The sequence below is a fragment of the Perca fluviatilis genome, chromosome 13 (assembly GCF_010015445.1).
Source record: "Perca fluviatilis chromosome 13, GENO_Pfluv_1.0, whole genome shotgun sequence".
NCBI lineage: Eukaryota > Metazoa > Chordata > Actinopteri > Perciformes > Percidae > Perca > Perca fluviatilis.
This window is the reverse complement of record NC_053124.1, coordinates 18,096,281-18,114,260: the sequence shown is the minus strand read 5'-3', so window position 1 is coordinate 18,114,260 and position 17,980 is coordinate 18,096,281. Positions and strand designations below refer to the sequence as shown.

The 17,980-nt window shown below is 38.3% G+C and overlaps 1 protein-coding gene across 3 annotated transcripts; it reads right to left on the bottom strand.

Moving 5' to 3' along the window:
- Positions 1-482: 482 nt before the first annotated feature.
- pip4p2 (phosphatidylinositol-4,5-bisphosphate 4-phosphatase 2) lies at positions 483-16,472 on the bottom strand. 3 transcript variants are annotated; one of them, XM_039821087.1, is made up of 8 exons: positions 16,195-16,471; positions 10,107-10,255; positions 8,815-8,921; positions 8,465-8,588; positions 6,412-6,486; positions 5,776-5,828; positions 3,316-3,406; positions 483-1,982 (listed from the first exon to the last, which is right to left on the bottom strand). In XM_039821087.1, exons 1-8 carry the CDS (start codon positions 16,298-16,300, stop codon positions 1,839-1,841), a joined length of 849 nt encoding a protein of 282 aa, XP_039677021.1. In that variant the 5' UTR covers positions 16,301-16,471; the 3' UTR covers positions 483-1,838. The 3 variants fall into 3 exon arrangements, with proteins under 3 accessions (XP_039677021.1, XP_039677022.1, XP_039677023.1); XM_039821088.1 differs by lacking the exon at positions 6,412-6,486 and having other exon boundaries at positions 16,195-16,470; XM_039821089.1 differs by lacking the exons at positions 483-1,982; positions 3,316-3,406; positions 5,776-5,828 and having other exon boundaries at positions 5,841-6,486; positions 16,195-16,472.
- Between the last annotated feature and the right edge of the window lie 1,508 nt (positions 16,473-17,980).

The following is a 17,980-nucleotide window of genomic DNA, read 5'->3' as shown; positions in this document are numbered from 1 at the left end:
TGAAATGATTAAGCCATTAATAAATGTGAGTAATATCAGCAAAAATGTAGTGAGGCGTCAAAAGTACTTTTTAGGAAAATTGCCCCCTTTCAAATTGTTATACTATTATATAATTTGTATTATTGGATTATTTGTAATGACATTATTGTGCAAGCAGCATTTTAATGTTGTAGCTGGTCCAGTTATGAAATGCTTCGTTATATATTGTTGGATGGTTTAATCTACAGTGATGTATCCCATTTTATATTTATGTATCTATTTTTCACAAATAAAAATTAATCTGACACCAACTATAGCTATCAAATAAATGTAGTGGAGTAAAAAAAAAACTACAACATATTTTCCCCTGAAATGTAATGAAATAGAAGTATAAAAGAGCAATAAATGGAAATAATGGAAAAGTAAGTTTCTCAAAATTACTTAAGTACATCCCGTTTGTTTGAATCTTGTATGTCTTCACAGCCAATGAGCAAACGGAACAATACAGGCAGTTTTTGCATTTTATTGATAAATTATCATTTTTAAAAAGACCCACGAGCAACCTTCTTTCTTCTTTCACCGCTCACTACAGTTTTCCAAGTACTGAATTTGAACTATGTACAAAGAGTACAGTATTTTTTTTTTAACATTATTTTCTGCTTCATCATCATCATCATCATCATAATCATCACATTCAAAACAAGGTTAGAAGTTTGAGCTGTGCCCACTGGTAAATGCTGAGTTAGCCTATAGCAAGAGAGTTCACCGGAGGTCAGAGAGCGGCGATTATAAGCAGGGGGGAGGGGGGGGAGGATTTACATTCTAACTCACAGGCAGAAGGAGCAAAGACAGGAGCATCAGAAGCTTCAGCTACCTCTCTGAAAACTGAAAAAAACACCACCTTAGACAGAGCAGAAACAAGTCAACATGCAAACTAAGTCCCCATGTTGTGGGATCATTTCCACTAGTGAGAAGGCAACGGAAACGCAGTGTAGAACATAGGGAGGTACGGTTCAAAATAACTCAAATAAAAGGGTTATTGCTGTTGTAAGTTCAAAGCTGCATGGCACCAGAAAAAAATAACACTTTGATTTAAAAAAAAAAAAAAAAAAGCTCCTGCTGATCTTTTGCTCATCTTGACTAATACTGGGCAGCAAAGTTGGCACACATGGGTATTTAAGGATTTCTTTTAAAAAGTGATCATTTCAAAAGTTAAAATCATAATGCAATACTATGTCAGTGTACATAGGCAAGGTAAATGGTTACAATACAATATGGGTATGCAGCTTTATGTAGCAGGAGTTAAACTAGCAGCAAAACAACACATACAATTGCATATAATCGTAGTGCAATGGGTAAATTGTTCTTAGGAGGGTGTCTCATTTTGGTCTGGTCAGTAACAAAAGAAATCAAGTGCGGAAAAACACAAAAGAAAACTGGTCCAGAAAGACCAAATCCAACCAGGTTGCTAAACTAATGTTTTTTTTTTTTAATCTAAATCTTGGCATTCATTAAGAAAAAAAAATATGTTTTTTTTAAATTCATGATTCTGGATATTGGAGGATTGTGGCAAAACCTGGCCAGGATTTGAGTCCTTGTGGACTATAGGAGGACTGATCAACATACATTAGATTTGTTCAGCGAGTCAAAACTGTTTTGAACATTCTACACACAAACACAACAAGATACATCTCCAACATACACCTCTTTAACACACTCCTGTCCAGTCGCTCTGCAGACCTTCCACTCTGCTGAACATGGCCGGTTTGAAATCTAAACAAGATGGAAAAAAACTAAAAGTGTGGTTTGTTTTTCCAGCCGCACAGGGCCGTGCCGTGCCGAGCTGTGCCGAGTCCGCTCTAGGCGAAGCTATTCTCTGGGTAGCTGACTTTGATAGCACCCCAGTAGCAGGCTCGTATCAGACAGATGAGACCCAGCAGGTAGGCGAACGCCCAGGACACGTAGGTGGCGTTGTAACGATTGGCAAAGTCCCGAGTACCAACCTAATAATACGGAGGAGAGAAAGAGAAGATGGGTGAAATATTAAGAAGAAAAAGAATAAAGATTTTCATTTATGCATTCATAAACGTTTATCTTTATGGAGAGAGATTAGTCTATGTATCAGTGATGTGATCCACTTCATCGAAGAAAAAAAAAAAGAGATATTAACTACAACAAGCTCAGTAATCTTGAGTTAAAATATTAGGGACTGTAATACCATGAGATTATTATCAAGTGATTATGATTCTAATATGATTAGACCAAGTTGTGAAAGTCTGATGTGACTCTGATATACTGTGCAAAACAGAACAATATGCAGTTGTTTGTACAAAATAAGAGTTTTTGTTTACTCAACAGTCCAGAGGTTTAACAGGCCAAAGGGTAGTTGATGTATTGTAAGAATGCACTAAAACCACTACACAGGATATGCCATTTTATATCTCTCTATTTATCTATTTATTTTAAAACGGTAAAGCACATTTTTTAAATGCTGTGACCATATAGTCATTTAAAGTTTCTCAGGTCAGCTACCCAGCGTCTACTGGAGATTTCCTGAACTCAAGTGCAAGACTCTATGGATAACAGTGTCTGCTGGCCGGTCAGTCCACCACTTTGGTTCAGACTGAAACATCTTAACAATTTTTGGATGGATTGCCATGAAATTGAAAAAAGGCATTTGTGTTCCCCAGAACAAGAATGCTACTGACTTTGCCGATTCCCTGACTTTCCATCAAGTGCCACCATGAGGTTCCATTTTTGGGGGTTTTGAGTAAAATATTTAAATATTGGATGGAACTGCATGAAATTTGCTACACCCATAATGTTCCTCTCAGGATGAATTGTAATACTTTTGATCTAGCACCATCATCAGGTCCTTTGGTTTATGACCAAACACTGTCTAAAGTAATGGCATTCCCATCATCCACAGCTGTAATTTGTGTTAGCAAATGTTAGCACGTTAACATGGTAAACTATACCTGCTAAACATCAGCGTGCTAACATTGTCATAGTGAGTATGTTAGCATTAACAGTACAAGTACAGCCTCGCATAGCTGCTAGTGTGTCTGTAGACTCGTCTTGTTTAAAAAAACTTCTCCATACTCACTTACATTCTCACACTTTATCTGATGTTATGCTTTTTTTAAATGTTACTTATGTTTTGTCACTTCTGTTTGATTGCTCTTATGTTTGTTACTGTCCTGCCTGTGTGATATTTCCTGCTAAATGCTTTCATTGTGAAGCACTTGGCAACGTCTGTTTTGAAAGCACTACACACCATATACATATTTACTTACACACTTCAAACAACACAAACAAGACAAAGACCGTACTTACTGTTAAACCCACTCCAATGAAAATGCAGATCATTCCTACAGTAATATAAGCACAACAACGCCTCCTAGGGAGCGCACTGCCAACAGAGGATCTGCAGAAAGAGAGTGAGAAGAGAAACATCTCATCCTGCTGTATGTGTATTGTTATATGGCTATGGTTTAAAAAACTTAAAATTTAACTTGAATATTTGAAACTCCAGTAGGAGTAAACAAAACCTTGGAAACATTTTGTGGTACAGAAATGGTTAAATGGTTTGCATTCTGATATTTACTGATAACGACTTCATCCCATTTCCCAGAAAAAAAATCTCTCTTCCTCTTTTTAAGTCACACATGAAAGCGCCAGAGGTCAGTCTCACAACTTAAATTCCACCCATAGTGACTGCCCTAAAGCACCAGACTGACATCAGTTTTTTGTTTTGCTTCACCCTCTCTGCTCTCACATGCCTCTCATGTGACGGGACTCAAGCATTCTTCAGGAATCGTTGGTATTCAGATGGCTTATGGGAAGCCTGATCACCTGATTTATTACTTTCTCCTTAAAAAAAATCTCCTTCTGCTGTCACGTTTCGTCTTTGTTCGACTCTGTTTACATTTGTGCCACCTGACCATCTCATTCATTTGAACTGTGACCATATATGGAGCAGACCTCTTTTCTAAGGATGTTTTTTAAAGACTTAAGCACTGAACATCACTTGCAAAAAAAATGCCCTACAACACTTTACACATGTAATTGGGGGATTTTCCTCTGTGAAGTGCTACTATACCAAAAAGTAGCAGTTCCTTATAAGCAATCATGTACTGTAAATGTACTTGACTCCATGTTACTTCATCTGTTACAAGGGAGGAAAAGATACAGACTAAGAAAATACGGCTGAAAGAGATAGAAAACAAAAAAGATAAGGAGACACTGAGGTGAAAGGTAGAAATTAATTCAAAGATTATTACCATTACTATTTGCTATAAACATATTAAATGGTTTAATGGTCTCCCAGAAAATAGTATAGGCTAGACGGAATACAAATCCCATTTTATGTTTTAGTGCTCATTATATGATGATTTAAGACAACACATTTAAGTAAAAAGCCCTTTATCACTCCTGACTTCTTACGGCTGGATTATCATAAAAAGACAAAGAGTTGTGTTTCCGGAAGAGAGACATTTTCATCACGCATTTTATTTGTAAAACTCTGGGAGAGGAGACAGAAAGTTTTTTTGTTTGCAAATGTTGTTTGTAATGTTTTATGTTGGAGTTATGTTTCTTTCTGACAAATGTTGCTTCAACACTGCAGCGATATTTAAGCAACTACAATTACGTCTGGAGATAAAGATAAGTAGATATAAATAGAGTGAAAGACAGAGAAATGTAAATAGAGATATTGTCCAAATATTAAATAAAATACAAGGAAAGATGGCAGAAGAGGTACAGAGCGAGACAGAGACAAACGCAGAGGTATAGAAAAAGGCAGATGCAGTGATAAGAGACAGAGGCAAAGACAGCAGCTTGTTTTGATGCAGGCTGTCTGTCGTCTCAGCATCACTGCGTAGATACAGTAATATCATCACTTTCAGACACACCTTTCAATGCCCTCCCACCACCTCTCAACACTGTGACCCTCCTACCCCATTACTATTACATGTATTGAGGCCAGGCTCTAATTCCTGTCAGGCGTCTAGATTAGCCTCCATCAGCTCCACTCCCCTCTCCTTACAAGAACTACAAAGTCCAGACCTATATAGCTCAGCATCCATAAAGTAAGTGCTTGAAAACTTCACCAGCAACAAGAGCTCAACGTTAAAAGTACAAGCTCACACAAACTTACATGAATGAGTGTCTATGCCAACGCTTTTAGTGTAAAGTCAGTGATTTCTATGTTTTAAAGTATTCTGCTCCCTCTAATATACAGTAGTTTTTTTTTACTTTAAAGACCACAAGACCTGCAAATCATTTAAACTTTACATCACAATTAACCATTTACAAAAACAAGGCTTCCTGCATTTGAGAAAATCTGATTTTTTTTATGGCAGCCATTGGCTTCAATTTATTTCTGCATTTAATATAAAAACAAAGTTGCAGATTCTTCACCCTCATAGCAACTTCACAGTGAACATCCAAGTCTGCATTTATATAAATAAAAGTTATATTCTAACTATGACGCAAACATTTTAAATCAGTCTTTAACTGTAAAACTAGGCAACAATAATGTAACTTTGACAAAAATCAACACAGGCTTGATGTTCACTGGGATGATTGTAGACTTTACAAAGTTCCAAGAGTCTGCTAAATGATTTTCACACCTTACATAAATAAAATGAAAACCAAATGCTGCCTGCAACAGTCAGAAAAAAACATCCAAAAACTGAAAATGGTCAGCTGAAATACATGAGTTGAAAACACATTGCTACGGTGATTCACATTGTGATTTGTGTACTGAGTTAGATGGAGGTTTGATGGACTCACATTTTTTTGCAGTGCGGACACTTGGCTAGCGTGTTAAACCGAAGCTCCATCCACTGTGTGGAAACAGAAGAAGAAAAGTTGTTAAGGTAAATTACAGGAGCATCCACACATGCACGTGTGAACACAGAAATGTAACAACACACTATAATCCGACTGTACTTTTATAACAATCAACATAAGAACTACTGGGAATGATTTACATGATCAGTTATTATGACAGTCTGCAACTTGTAAATCTATTTATTATGTCTTTATCAAAGAATATATCAAAATGTTGGATAAATTAGCATCTGGAATTATTGTTATATTATATTAGTTAGGATTGTATTTATACAATTGTTTCAATAAGGGTGTTAATAATTTAAGGTCCTATTGACACAAGTTTAATATGTGACTTTTGACATCTGGCTTCAGAGAAGCAATGAAAAATTCAATTGAAATTCAGGCCAAATCAGCTTTGATTTTAAGCCAATTGTATATTAAAAAATTCTAATTCACCTCTCTTTAACTGAAGCTCTCGTGAAAGCCAGATGTGTACAACGTCATATTATCACCAGTGTAAATAAGGCCACAGATTGAACTGGAGCAGGTTAGGCTGTTGTTAATATGTCCACCAGTATGACCAGCTTTCTCAACCTGTTGTTGTGCTGGGGGAGAGCCATCGCTGGGGATGCCAGACATTGGCTGGGATGACATGGCGTCCTCACTGCCCTACAGACGTCGCAAGCGACAATGTGCAAAAGTTTAGAGGACAATAGCACTGATTTTGACCTGCGAGTCAGAGTCATACTGACTCAATATCTCAGGTTCTGCACCTTCTTCCTTCAGTGAGACACCTCACAGTTCCTTTTATAAATATGCAACATGACAAATAGAGGTATAAGGTATTTAAAGGTCCAATATGTAATATTTGTACTGTAATAAATCCAAAAATGACACCAATGCCTCATCAGATATTAAGGAAACATGTTAAACTGAAATACTATCTTTTCTGACAACAATGCTAATTTCAGTATTTTTCTTTTTGAAATTTACATTCCGTGACGGAATTTATGTTTATGTTTTGATCTGTGTGTTGTTATCAACGGCCCAGTTTGACAGCCAGGCTGGGTTGCCAGATATACCTGTAAAAACGTAAACCCAGCACGCTACAGCTGTAACGGTAGTACAGCCATGAAAGCAGCAAACAAACGAACAGGATCAACAGAGATAGATTCTGCCCGAACCTAAAAAGAAAACAGCATTTTTCTAACAGTTGCGTGACCAGAGACGTAACAACCCCTGGTAAATATTGGAGATGTATTTGAAAGATGGAGACAGCTTAGAGCCCAAAAGGACGTAGAATCGGCTTATTTCCTCCTGAACCGGTAAGCATTAGCTTCAGGCTAATTTATCACAGCTACTAGCGGCATTTTTGTCATTTCAACATTTGTGTACTCACATTGAATTATATAGCTAGAGTACCGGAGTTGGTTACTTGCAAAAACAATTGAGACAGTAAAGTGATCCCGACTGGTCCTGGCTAACGCTGCCTTGCTAACCCTGCTTACTGCTAACGTTACCGGTGTGGACCAGGCAAGCCCATGGCTGTGTACAGCATGTGCCTCTTCAGCGGGGCTGGAGCCCACAACGGTGAGTTATTTTAAGCCACGAGAGGGGGCTGTAAGATCCGAAAGAGAGGACTGTGAGTTTGCAGTGTGTTTAGCGATTGTTGCCGTAATTCTAAGCCAATGAAGTGTGTTCCCGTCGCAAGGTAGTGGTATATTTAGCGTTTCGTATTGTAATTCTAAGCCGAGGAAGTGTGCCTGACTGGCGTGTGGAGAGGACGGTGAGGTTGTTGTGTTTTTAGCGGTTCATACTGTAATTTTAAACCGAAAAAGTGTGTCTGTCAGTTGGTTACAGAGCCCCGAATGAGCACGGGCTTTTATGACTGTCAATATAGCCAGAATCTAACGTTAGCTACGCTGTGCTGTGGAGTAATGACTGGCTATGTGAGACTAGCATCTAACGTTAGCTACTCTGCTGTGCTGTGAAGTAATGTCTGGCTATGTGAGAAAAGCATCTAGCAACATTGTTGTGAATGCTGCGGTCTCAGCCTGGCAACCTCCGTGAACTTCGAGTCTGGGCAGGAGGGGGCGGGGGAAACGACTCTCCAGTATTTTGAATTTGTACTGCAGTAACTATTTTAACCGCTAGCTGCCAGTATTACACACAATATTACATATTGCACCTTTAAACCACCATCAAAGTGAACACGTCAAAAATACTAATCTTCAACACAGGGTGCAGGAAGACAATTTCATTTAAAATGGGAATAATCTGCAAAAGGCTGCAACCACACAGCTATTAGGTGTTAATGAGCCAGACGAGGAAAGGAAACGTGCCCCAAATGCATGACAGCCACTTGCAAACATCATATTCTGTTTTCATTTCAACAAATATAAAAGATCAACAGGAGAAGAACATTTTATTAGCTCTTATGTGTGCTTTGGATTAACTTGAATAAGCTATAGCCCTCGAAAAAACTCTGCAACTATGTCCCTATTGCCATCACCAAATAGTGAAGAATAAGTTGTGGTTTTTCTCTCAAGATTATTAATATGCACGTACCAACAACAGCACAGCAACACAATTCTGCATAAACAACTCTGTGATTGGTTAGATTGGTTGTCTTGGTGGGTTTACGTACAAGAAAGGTGTTGCCACAGTGACCGCAGACCACCCTCATCCCTTCAGGTTGGATGGGCAGTGCCGGCTGGGCAGGTTGCTCCTCTGGGATAACCATCACCGGGCTCAGGTTGATTATGCGTCTGCTGTCGAAGGAACAAATAGATGGGCAAGCTTATATTTACAACCAATCCAAGACAAGATTATACAAGTTTTTGATGACATGAAACTATAGAAATAGCTTGATTTGCCCTATAAAAAATTGACTTTTCCCGGTGTTGAGATTTTTATCAAAGCCTCAAATTTGGCGTCGGAAAAGAAGTAAAAATACAAGAAATGTAAAGAGACTGAACATGACTGCCTGCTACTTACCAGTTTGGTCGAGGACATCCTATCCTCCTGGACGTGTCTTTACAGATGAGCAGGCAGTTACAGGGACACCTCACATATTTCTTCCCTGTTGGGGGGTTCTTGATGGGCTGGAAGGCAACATATCAAAATCAGTTTAATACAGAACACAAAGCCATAAAGAGGGGAGCAGTTGGTTTAAAACGCTGTAGAGGTGCCGTTCAGACCTAACAGGGTGTAAAAAGTGTTGGGCAAAATCAATAACTTTTCCTTAAATCTATAAAATATATATATTAATTCACCTATCAGCTCCAAATGTCCATATTATGTTCTCTGACATGCTGTTTTTGTTAGTCATTTATAAAGCCTCTGTATGCAAGACTCTGTGCTGTTTATGTCTACACACATTGGGCTGGCCAATGGCAGAAACTGTTATTACAATAATAAAGTTTATTAATGTAACACTTATGTTATATATTTGTTACATATGTATTTCATATATACATAAACCAAACTGCATACACACAGATATACACACCTGCAGACACCTTTGAATAAGGTTATTTCAGAAGCAATTTAGAATGTTGTTGTGCTTGGAATTAGACTGTATTGAGAAATGTTTAATTTATGTAAAGTAGTGTGCCTGATGCACATCGTTCCAGCTTTAGATTTATATCTGCTGTGTTTGGGGAACCTGAGCTGAAATAAGATGCAACAACTGAAGGCCAAACACTATTAACTGTGCAATGTTTTGTTCCAGTGTAATAGAAGATCATATGGTTGAGTTGATGTATAAGCACCACAAATATCAGCCAGTGGAAATGGCTTTTCCCACCCAAGTGTTTGCGATGACAGCCATTCATTCCCCTTGCTGCCTCCACTGACAGCTCGATCAAAGCTCTCAGATAGACACAGGGGATACATTTGAGCCATATGGAGCACTTATCACTGGACTGACTGATGGATGTGACAGATGTCTACATCAACATCTGGAAAGGTTCTGAAAGGTGGACATTGCCAAGATGAAAAATAGTCAAAGAATTGGCCTGCATTAGAAAATGGTGTCTCTCTTGACAGTCCGACAAATTCCATGTTTTATCACGCAAATGATGCCGTGCAAAAATACAGGAAAAAAAAGCTTGTGCATGTGTGATTGGATTGCCGAAGAGATGGAGGAGAGGAGAGCAGTGATAAGCAGCTCAAATAAAACTGAAGACTAAATGTCTTTACTCAACTTGACAGTTGAACTACCACGACTCAATCCCAAGAATAAATTTATAAAGCCGTCCCCGGCCTCAACAATGGCTTCCACTTACTGTAGCTTCATTGCAGACTGTGCACTTAACCACGTGCTGATGCAGCTTTCCATCCAGGTTTATGAGCGACTGACATACGCGGCAGTTGATGACAGGCACACCGCCGGCGTCAGGGCTGGCGATGGCTGTGTAGGGAGGAGGTAGTTCGGCTTTGAGAAGAGGAGGAAGGCAAAACACACAACACACGGCCAGCTGTTAATAGTGCATGCATCGATAAAACTATAGACATTAAACAGACATTATCGCAGTATCTCTGGAGGTTAGCTTCACACAAGAACATCATTTTAATGTCAGGATGTGTCATCGGTTAATTAATGCCACAAAATACAGCTGAAAGCGCTGAAGGAAATCCAGTAAGTCGCCCTTAAATTGTCATTTTTTTGTCAAACTGCCATTTCCAAAGTTAAGAATAAACCTCCAGATAATCTCATATAATAATTAAAAAAAAAAAAAAAAAGGAATTTTAAAAAAAAAAAGATTTGCTGTCCAAAAGTCCCAAATCTTTGAATGAGTTTAAAAACATTTTATATAGAGCTGATACATCGATCAACAACTATGTTGATATTTGACTGTTTGAGTTGAGTTATCCAAGCAAAAATGAAAAACATTTGAAGGTTCCAGCTTCTAAAATGTGAGAATTTAGTGCTTTTAATAAACCGATAATGAAAATAATCTCTAGTTGCAGGCAGCCCTAATTTTATGATGAGCTACCCAGAACAATATACAATATACAAAAACATCACAACACAACATCTGATGCATCCCAAAACAACTTATAGTTATAGGAGGGAGCTGTTACAATGCTTATCAATATGAAGCACTTTCAGGAATAACTTTTCTCATAAAAGGCATATAACAAACACAAACATTATTCAATGCCTGTCTCAGTAACAATTAAACCTAGTGTATGATAGGCAGCCTGGAAACTCCTGCACATACTGTATGCAAACCCATGACAGCCTGTGTGCGACACTGATTGTTAAACATGTGACTCTTCTCTCTTTGTCAGGGGCCGAGCTAGCCTAGAAATCTAGACGCACCCTAGTGGCAGCAAATGTAACGTGGGTCTGGCTTGTCAGGCTAGGGCCGAGCACTACTCTATGTTTAAGAAAGAAACAATGGGCCCTTTTAGATACCAAAGTGATGGCGTAAAATCCACTCTCTGCCAAGCTGCAGACAAAGTTAACATGTAGCATAGGAGCTATTTTCTTATTGTGAGGCTGTGGTATTTTGAGGACATATCAAGATGGTATAATGTAGGCTAACGTTTGGGCTACATTTGCAAGTAATATGTAATATACCTTATTTATAAATACATGGATCGTCGAAAATTAAATACTTCATGTCACTTTAAAGAAACATGTAAAGATGCAGCTACACATATTTTATCGACATGGGGGGTTTTAGACTTCAGACTTTCAGTTGGTGCTTCAGTTGGATGAGCAGCGACATTTAAATGCCCCTGCTAATGAGGCTAATGAGCTATTTAGTTTGAGAAACAAAGATAAGCCAGGCCACTGCTTAGTGTTTTATGGTCCATAAACAAGTATAATCAACATGATCAAATGACCAGACTTAAAAATGTTCTTTTAATGTCTGAAAGAACTAACAAACTACAGTAGCCATTCAAATGAACTCTGTACTGTTTAATCCCACATTAACCTTTTGTAATTAGTCTACATTCCATGTGTTTTTCAAGGTTTTAATATATCTAATCCATAGATTTGCACCAGTCACTACCTTACTACTGTAGTAGTCAAGCATACTTTACAATATGCGTGATACTTAGATCTCCACTAAACCATTTCATTCAACCTTCAACATTAAATGAATTTAGTCATTTGTCATTGTAATTTGCTCCTGAAAAAAATATCTGTTGCAAACAGAAATTCTTTTTACAGTAATGAAAGTGCATCAAATATAAAATTTTAACTTAAATTAGAAGCAAAGTTATTCAAAATGTGTGTGTCTGCAGTTATACTAACTACCTACATTCTTCGCATACTAAGAACTAAGTACAGATTTACTGCACAGCTCAGGCAGTGATGGGAGAAAAGCAGATCTGCAAGCATTTGTCAATCGACAGAACATTAATCTGCAACTATTCTGATAATTATGCAATCTTTGGGTGGTTAGGGAAATTAGGATTAGCATTTTTCAGTATTTTCTGACTTCTTTTAGACCACACAATTATTCAATTAATTGATTAAATGATCAATTGGTTAATGGATAATGGAAATAATATTTTGATGTAGCCATAGACAACCGCAAAACAGTATATCACAGTCTATATAACAGGTCTCTCTTGAGAATAAGATCCTGTGTCTCAATGAGATTACCTGTATAAATAAAGTCTGTTGTGATGCATTATCAAGTCTGTGTTAAGCCTGACCCAAGTACTAAACAAAACCACAAAGGAGGCATTTAATCTCACAAATAACCAATTTCTTTCACTCTGAATGAAATAATTGGACGAGTCAACAGGTTAACGAGCTTGTCTCTAAGAATCAGCGACACTGGACACCCCGTTTAATTGGGCAAACACGGCTAGAATTACAACCAAACCATGCCAGACTGGGCACTCCGACTGTGTGCAGTCGGCACATGGTGAAGCATTTTCAATTTAGCTGAGTTAATCCAAAATGTAATATAGTCAGATGCAGACTGTATTCTCTTCTTAAACCATAAATTCTTCTAATAGTATGAAATAAAATCCTAAAAAAAATCTCAGGAGAAGCCTGTTTCTACTCGCTTCTCTCTCTGCTGTGTTTGAGTTGTCCTAATGTATGTTTGAAACTGAATATAGAAGCAATAGGTTTTCACTGGCTTTCCTCTGAACCAGAGGTAAGACGAGAAGACGCTCTACTACAACAACCTCCACCAGCAGCACCACAACATACAGTCATGATCACGCCCTATGCAGCTGGTGCCATCACTGATTGTGTGACTTGCGATTTTTAGTGAAGAATGACTGCTCAGAAACTTTTGTTTTTTTAATTCTGTTTCCTGTTGCTCATGTGGCATTAAATAAAAAAATGTCTTCAAGGTTAAAGGATGAGGACCTATATTTTCATTATGTCAACAAATCCTATCAATAAAATTAAAACCAACGATGAATTAGTACGCCTCAGTACTTTGTGTCTCACTCAGCCCATTAATTCCTATACCAAAGACGGAAATCATTACTTTTCCTAAAACATCTAGGATGTTTCTAGCAAATGTTACTCAAGCAGGAGTAAATAGTGTAGGCCTATTTGTTTGGGATTCTTTTCAGTCGTGGAATATTACACATTTGAAGCTCCAGTGTAGGGGTGAACGACATGGCCTTAAAATAACGTCATGATATTGCAAAATATTTTTGTGAAGTTTTTCTTTTCTTTGACATGATGTTGCTCCGATTAATTACCGTGAAGCGAGCATGCGATGTGGTGATGATCGACCAGTTGTCGTCACCTGAGTTAAATCAGATCCTGGCGCGTCTTGTCTCATGGTTAATGCAGTTGCTAAATAACGGCGTTCATGATGTAGCGCTGCTGAAGGTTTTCAAACCCCTTCCACACCACTGACGTTCCTTTGTTGGAGGCAACTCCTCCACGGCAGAGCCAGCACCAACGCAACTTTCAGCCATGTGTGATGCTGCTTATATATATATATATATATATATATATATATATATATATATATATATATATATATATAAAATCACGACGTAGACAAATAAAAATGAAATATTGTTGATAATAAAAAAAACATTGTTATCATATTATATACTGGTATTTTCTTATACAATATGATATGGCACACCCCTGACTCAACATAAACTACAGTGCCCATGTTGACTGTAATGAATGTGGCTCATTGATGGGTTTTTAATAGTGTTTGGACAACAATGGAGCTCTATGGCACAGAAAAATAAAGATATATTAGGCTTTTAGCTAAACAGACATTTGTTAGTAGAATCAACTCATTGTTGGTTTTTGTCTTTTCGAGAGATTTGTATTATGTAATAAAAAATGTATAGAATATTACAAGACTCATCCTTCCCAGTTACCTTGGATAACTAGCACTTCCCTAACAACCAAAAACACTGTGCAGCATGAGGATAAATGTTGCAGATTCCTGACTCCTCCCTTGCATGACTTTGCCATAATATTTTGCCACCATCTCTGGTTTAAAAGTTTGGATAAAATGTGTATTTTAACAGCTTTAGTAAATCACTGCCACTGAGTAAATGTAAAGATGAAGAATTCATTTATCACGGTCAAGATTAGAACACTGTCAAGGCTTGCACAGCCCTTTGTTGCAGTCCATTTATTCTGCCATTCAAGCAGAAACACATCAAGCAGGAGACAACCAAATCAAGCACAGTACCGGACTAACCACTCAGACGCAGCCAAGGTCATTGGTCTCCGCCTCTCACCACCACCACACTGTGAATACAGGTCTACCTGATACAGCTGAATACAAACTGATGGTGGACAACTCTGTTCATCTGGTAAAGGAGTCATTGATTACTATTGTGAAGATATTACAGAAATCAATAGAGCAGAGATTGCAGTCACTTTCAGAAATAACATATTTTACTCAATCCTAATCACAGCTCATGTTTACTCAGTTTCCTAAATGCAGCTGATTATAAGTCAAAGCATCATCTCAGTTATTGTGTTTTAGGAAAACAGCTCAGTTTTGGCATCTTTGACTGATAGAGGATTTACCCCAAATTGGCTGATAGCATATTGTTCCCCAACAAACCCAGAGAAACTGGGATTAACCATTTACCAGAGTGCAGAGATGGAGGAGAAACTATAAGCCATGACATATACAGACATTCATTAAATTTTACTCAGTCTGTGCTGTAACATTCAAACAGGCTGCCAGTTCACAGGTTATGACAGTCCAGTGTTAAAGTCTTTGTGAATAATCCGGTGGTGAAATATGAGCTCTGCAAGATTAGACTGCTTCAGAACAATAAAATGTTCATTTTTCAACATTTTGTTTGCTCGATATTAGCCGTTTGTCCTAAAATGCTTTGCAAAGAGTATGACACGGTCAATGAATATATTAATTTGCAGCAGACAAAAGCAAAGACATGTTGTGTTTTATGAGTCGAGGGGGAACTTACTGTCTGAACAGTGTCTGAAGCTCAATTTACCTAAAACAAAACATAATCCTTGAATATGAGAGTTGGATGTGTACGTTTTTTGTAGAAATCCTAAGAGGGAACTTTTATCAAGCGAAGCCTCCAACAAAAAAGAATAAGCATGTCTTGATGCATGTCTCCAGCTTCAAAATGGGATTTAATCTTCTTCTAAATACAGAATCAGACTAAATTCGGTGCCAAATCCAGTCCTGACAGCAGCTTCTAGACTGAGGATTTATGAGCTGTAATTGCCTTGGTCATTCAGCCCTCCATGCATTATGGTGCTGTAACCTACATCCAGCTGTTTACTAAGCAGAATGTGGACATTGTGTCAGTTCCCTGGTTGTAGATGCACATTTGTGTACTCGTTGAAGCTGCTAGTATAGATTCAAACAATCTTTGCAAGATCAAGGCCAAATATGTGTTGTTTACAGTGCAGTTTCCATGCAAATGAGCAAACTGACAGCTAGATGTAACATTATGACATTTAAAACATGCCCTGCTATGGGTTTGGTCCCATCCATGAAGGACACATCTGGGCATTTTGTCGATTTGCAGCTGGGACAAAAGGCTGCCAGGCTGCCTTCATCTGCAGTGGGTCATTTCTCCCCCGTCAATCAACAACATACAGCCCACATCAATGAGGCCTCACAGAGCATCACGACGTACCATTATTTATTTTTTTGGGGTGAAGACCCAAAACATTACAGGCCCCAGTGGGTCGTGATGTAAGCATTTCTGCAGTAAAAACAGATCTTGCTGTTGTTGTAGGCCCCTCTTTTCTAACCCACTGCTCCAGTTCTCACAGTGCAAGCTCCACCTTTTTCTCAGATGCCGATTGATTGCCTTTGCCTTGCCTTGCATTGCTGCAGTTTTATTTTCGCACAAACTCGATACGCCCAAAAATGACTCCGCATGAAGGCAGTAGTGCTCTTTACATGTGTTTACCTCGGGGACTTGAATCCTGCAGGTACGGGGGAGCAGTGGGGGTGACGTTCTCGGAGTTGGGACCCGACAGCAGAGGAGATCGCTCGTCCGTGCCGTCGGAGGCCATGTCGTTAACCGTGGACCGAGAGAACTGACGGGCAGAGACGGCGGGGAGGCTCCTGGCTGCACCGAGTCTTCACTCAGCACAGAGCAGCAGCCAGTGGCTGGTTGTTGGTGCCGAGTTGCTCCGGTCCAGCAGGCAGCCCCGGTGACGGCAGCCTGGAGGAGGGTGGAGCTCCACGGTGATCCCCGCCCCTCACTGACATGACCCGGGGCATGGGCAGTGCTCTTAAACCGTGTACATGGACCTAAATACTGCACACATAAAGACATTTTGTGCAAAAATTATTAATAATGATAAGTTTTATCAAATGTAAGCGTATTGTAGTCTGTATAAACACATGCATAGGATTATTTGAATTTGAGTCCATATTTTCATAAAGAATTAGGTTATATAAAATGTCCTGTTTGGACTCCAAACAGATAGTGTTTTTAAACATAGACAGTATATAAACACAGTGGTAAATCAATAAAGTAGCGATTTCTAGTTTTCGCCACTAGATGTCACTGTAGGATTACCTGTTTCTGTGCGGTCCATCTTAGACCATAATGTACTATTAACTGCATCTGAGAAGATAATAAGAGATTGTTAGATGAAGACAATCATAGGGTCGGGTCCGTCATTTCACCCACTCACTCAATTATTTCATTTAATCTTAAAAAACAAAAACAGATTATTTTTTTTTTTTTTACTAATGGTAGACTAATTGCCAAAACCCAGTTTGGCTATGTAGCATATTAAATGAACATAGTAGTTCACCAAGTAGCAGTTTATTAGAAACAACAGCACAGCAGAGAGCACAGTGGTAAACAATGGATCTTGGAGCTGATAACATTGGGCATTAAAAAAGCAAAAAGTTATTATTAGTAGCCTAATCAGGCTCAATTGTTTCTCCTATCCTGGGTAGCCCAGGTGTTACTGTGTGAATATTTAACTTGAATTTCTCGATCTGAGCAATCGAATTTGACTGATGTTTTCTTTGAAAAATTGTAACTTGAAATTTTAGATCTGAATTTGTGACTATTGAAAAATATTTATAAATTCAGGTTTTTAAAATGTAAATCAAGAATTTTCATATTTAAATTTCAAAGAGGTGAATTCAGAACAAATCAATTTAGATAGATGTTTTTCAAAATAAAATATTTTAATATTAAGTATGCAGTGGCTGTTCCCATATTACAAAGATAATTATGAGATCAGTGTACGGTTATGGTTATTTATATTTGTTGTGGGTGTTTGTTATGACTATATTAGATTGTACCTGTTATCACTGTACTGTTCTGGAGCCTGTTTTCTTTGCACTGGTGTGTTTGAAGTGTTGCAGTTGGTATATCCTGATTGGTTGAGCAGTGTAATTGTGTAAGAATCTGAAAGTTGGAACTTTAACCTCATTGAGTCCTTTTTCATTTCAAATGCAGTCCATGTTACTGTGGCTATTTTTCTGGCTCTTCCACCTGATTGTATGAGCCAAAACATGGATTGTCTTAATCTGAATAAAACTGTTAACATTAACTTCTACTATTTGTTCACCAAATGGTTTGAAAAGCATTAGGATCTGAAAACAACATCTGGCTACCACCACCAGCTGTAGACCAGAGCCAAAGTATCTGTCTGGACAGGTCTCATCTAGATGGATCTGATACTGCATTTTACATTCCCATCTTTCTTTAGAGTTACAAAGCTTAT

Excerpts from the sequence above, each read along its gene's own strand:
- pip4p2 (XM_039821087.1), bottom strand. The coding sequence starts at position 16,300 with ATGGCCTCCGACGGCACGGACGAGCGATCTCCTCTGCTGTCGGGTCCC. Across the intron at positions 3,407-5,775 it reads TGTCCGCACTGCAAAAAAAT|ATCCTCTGTTGGCAGTGCGC; the intron begins GTGAGTCCATCA and ends CTCTTTCTGCAG. Across the intron at positions 1,983-3,315 it reads TCATTGGAGTGGGTTTAACA|GTTGGTACTCGGGACTTTGC; the intron begins GTAAGTACGGTC and ends CCGTATTATTAG.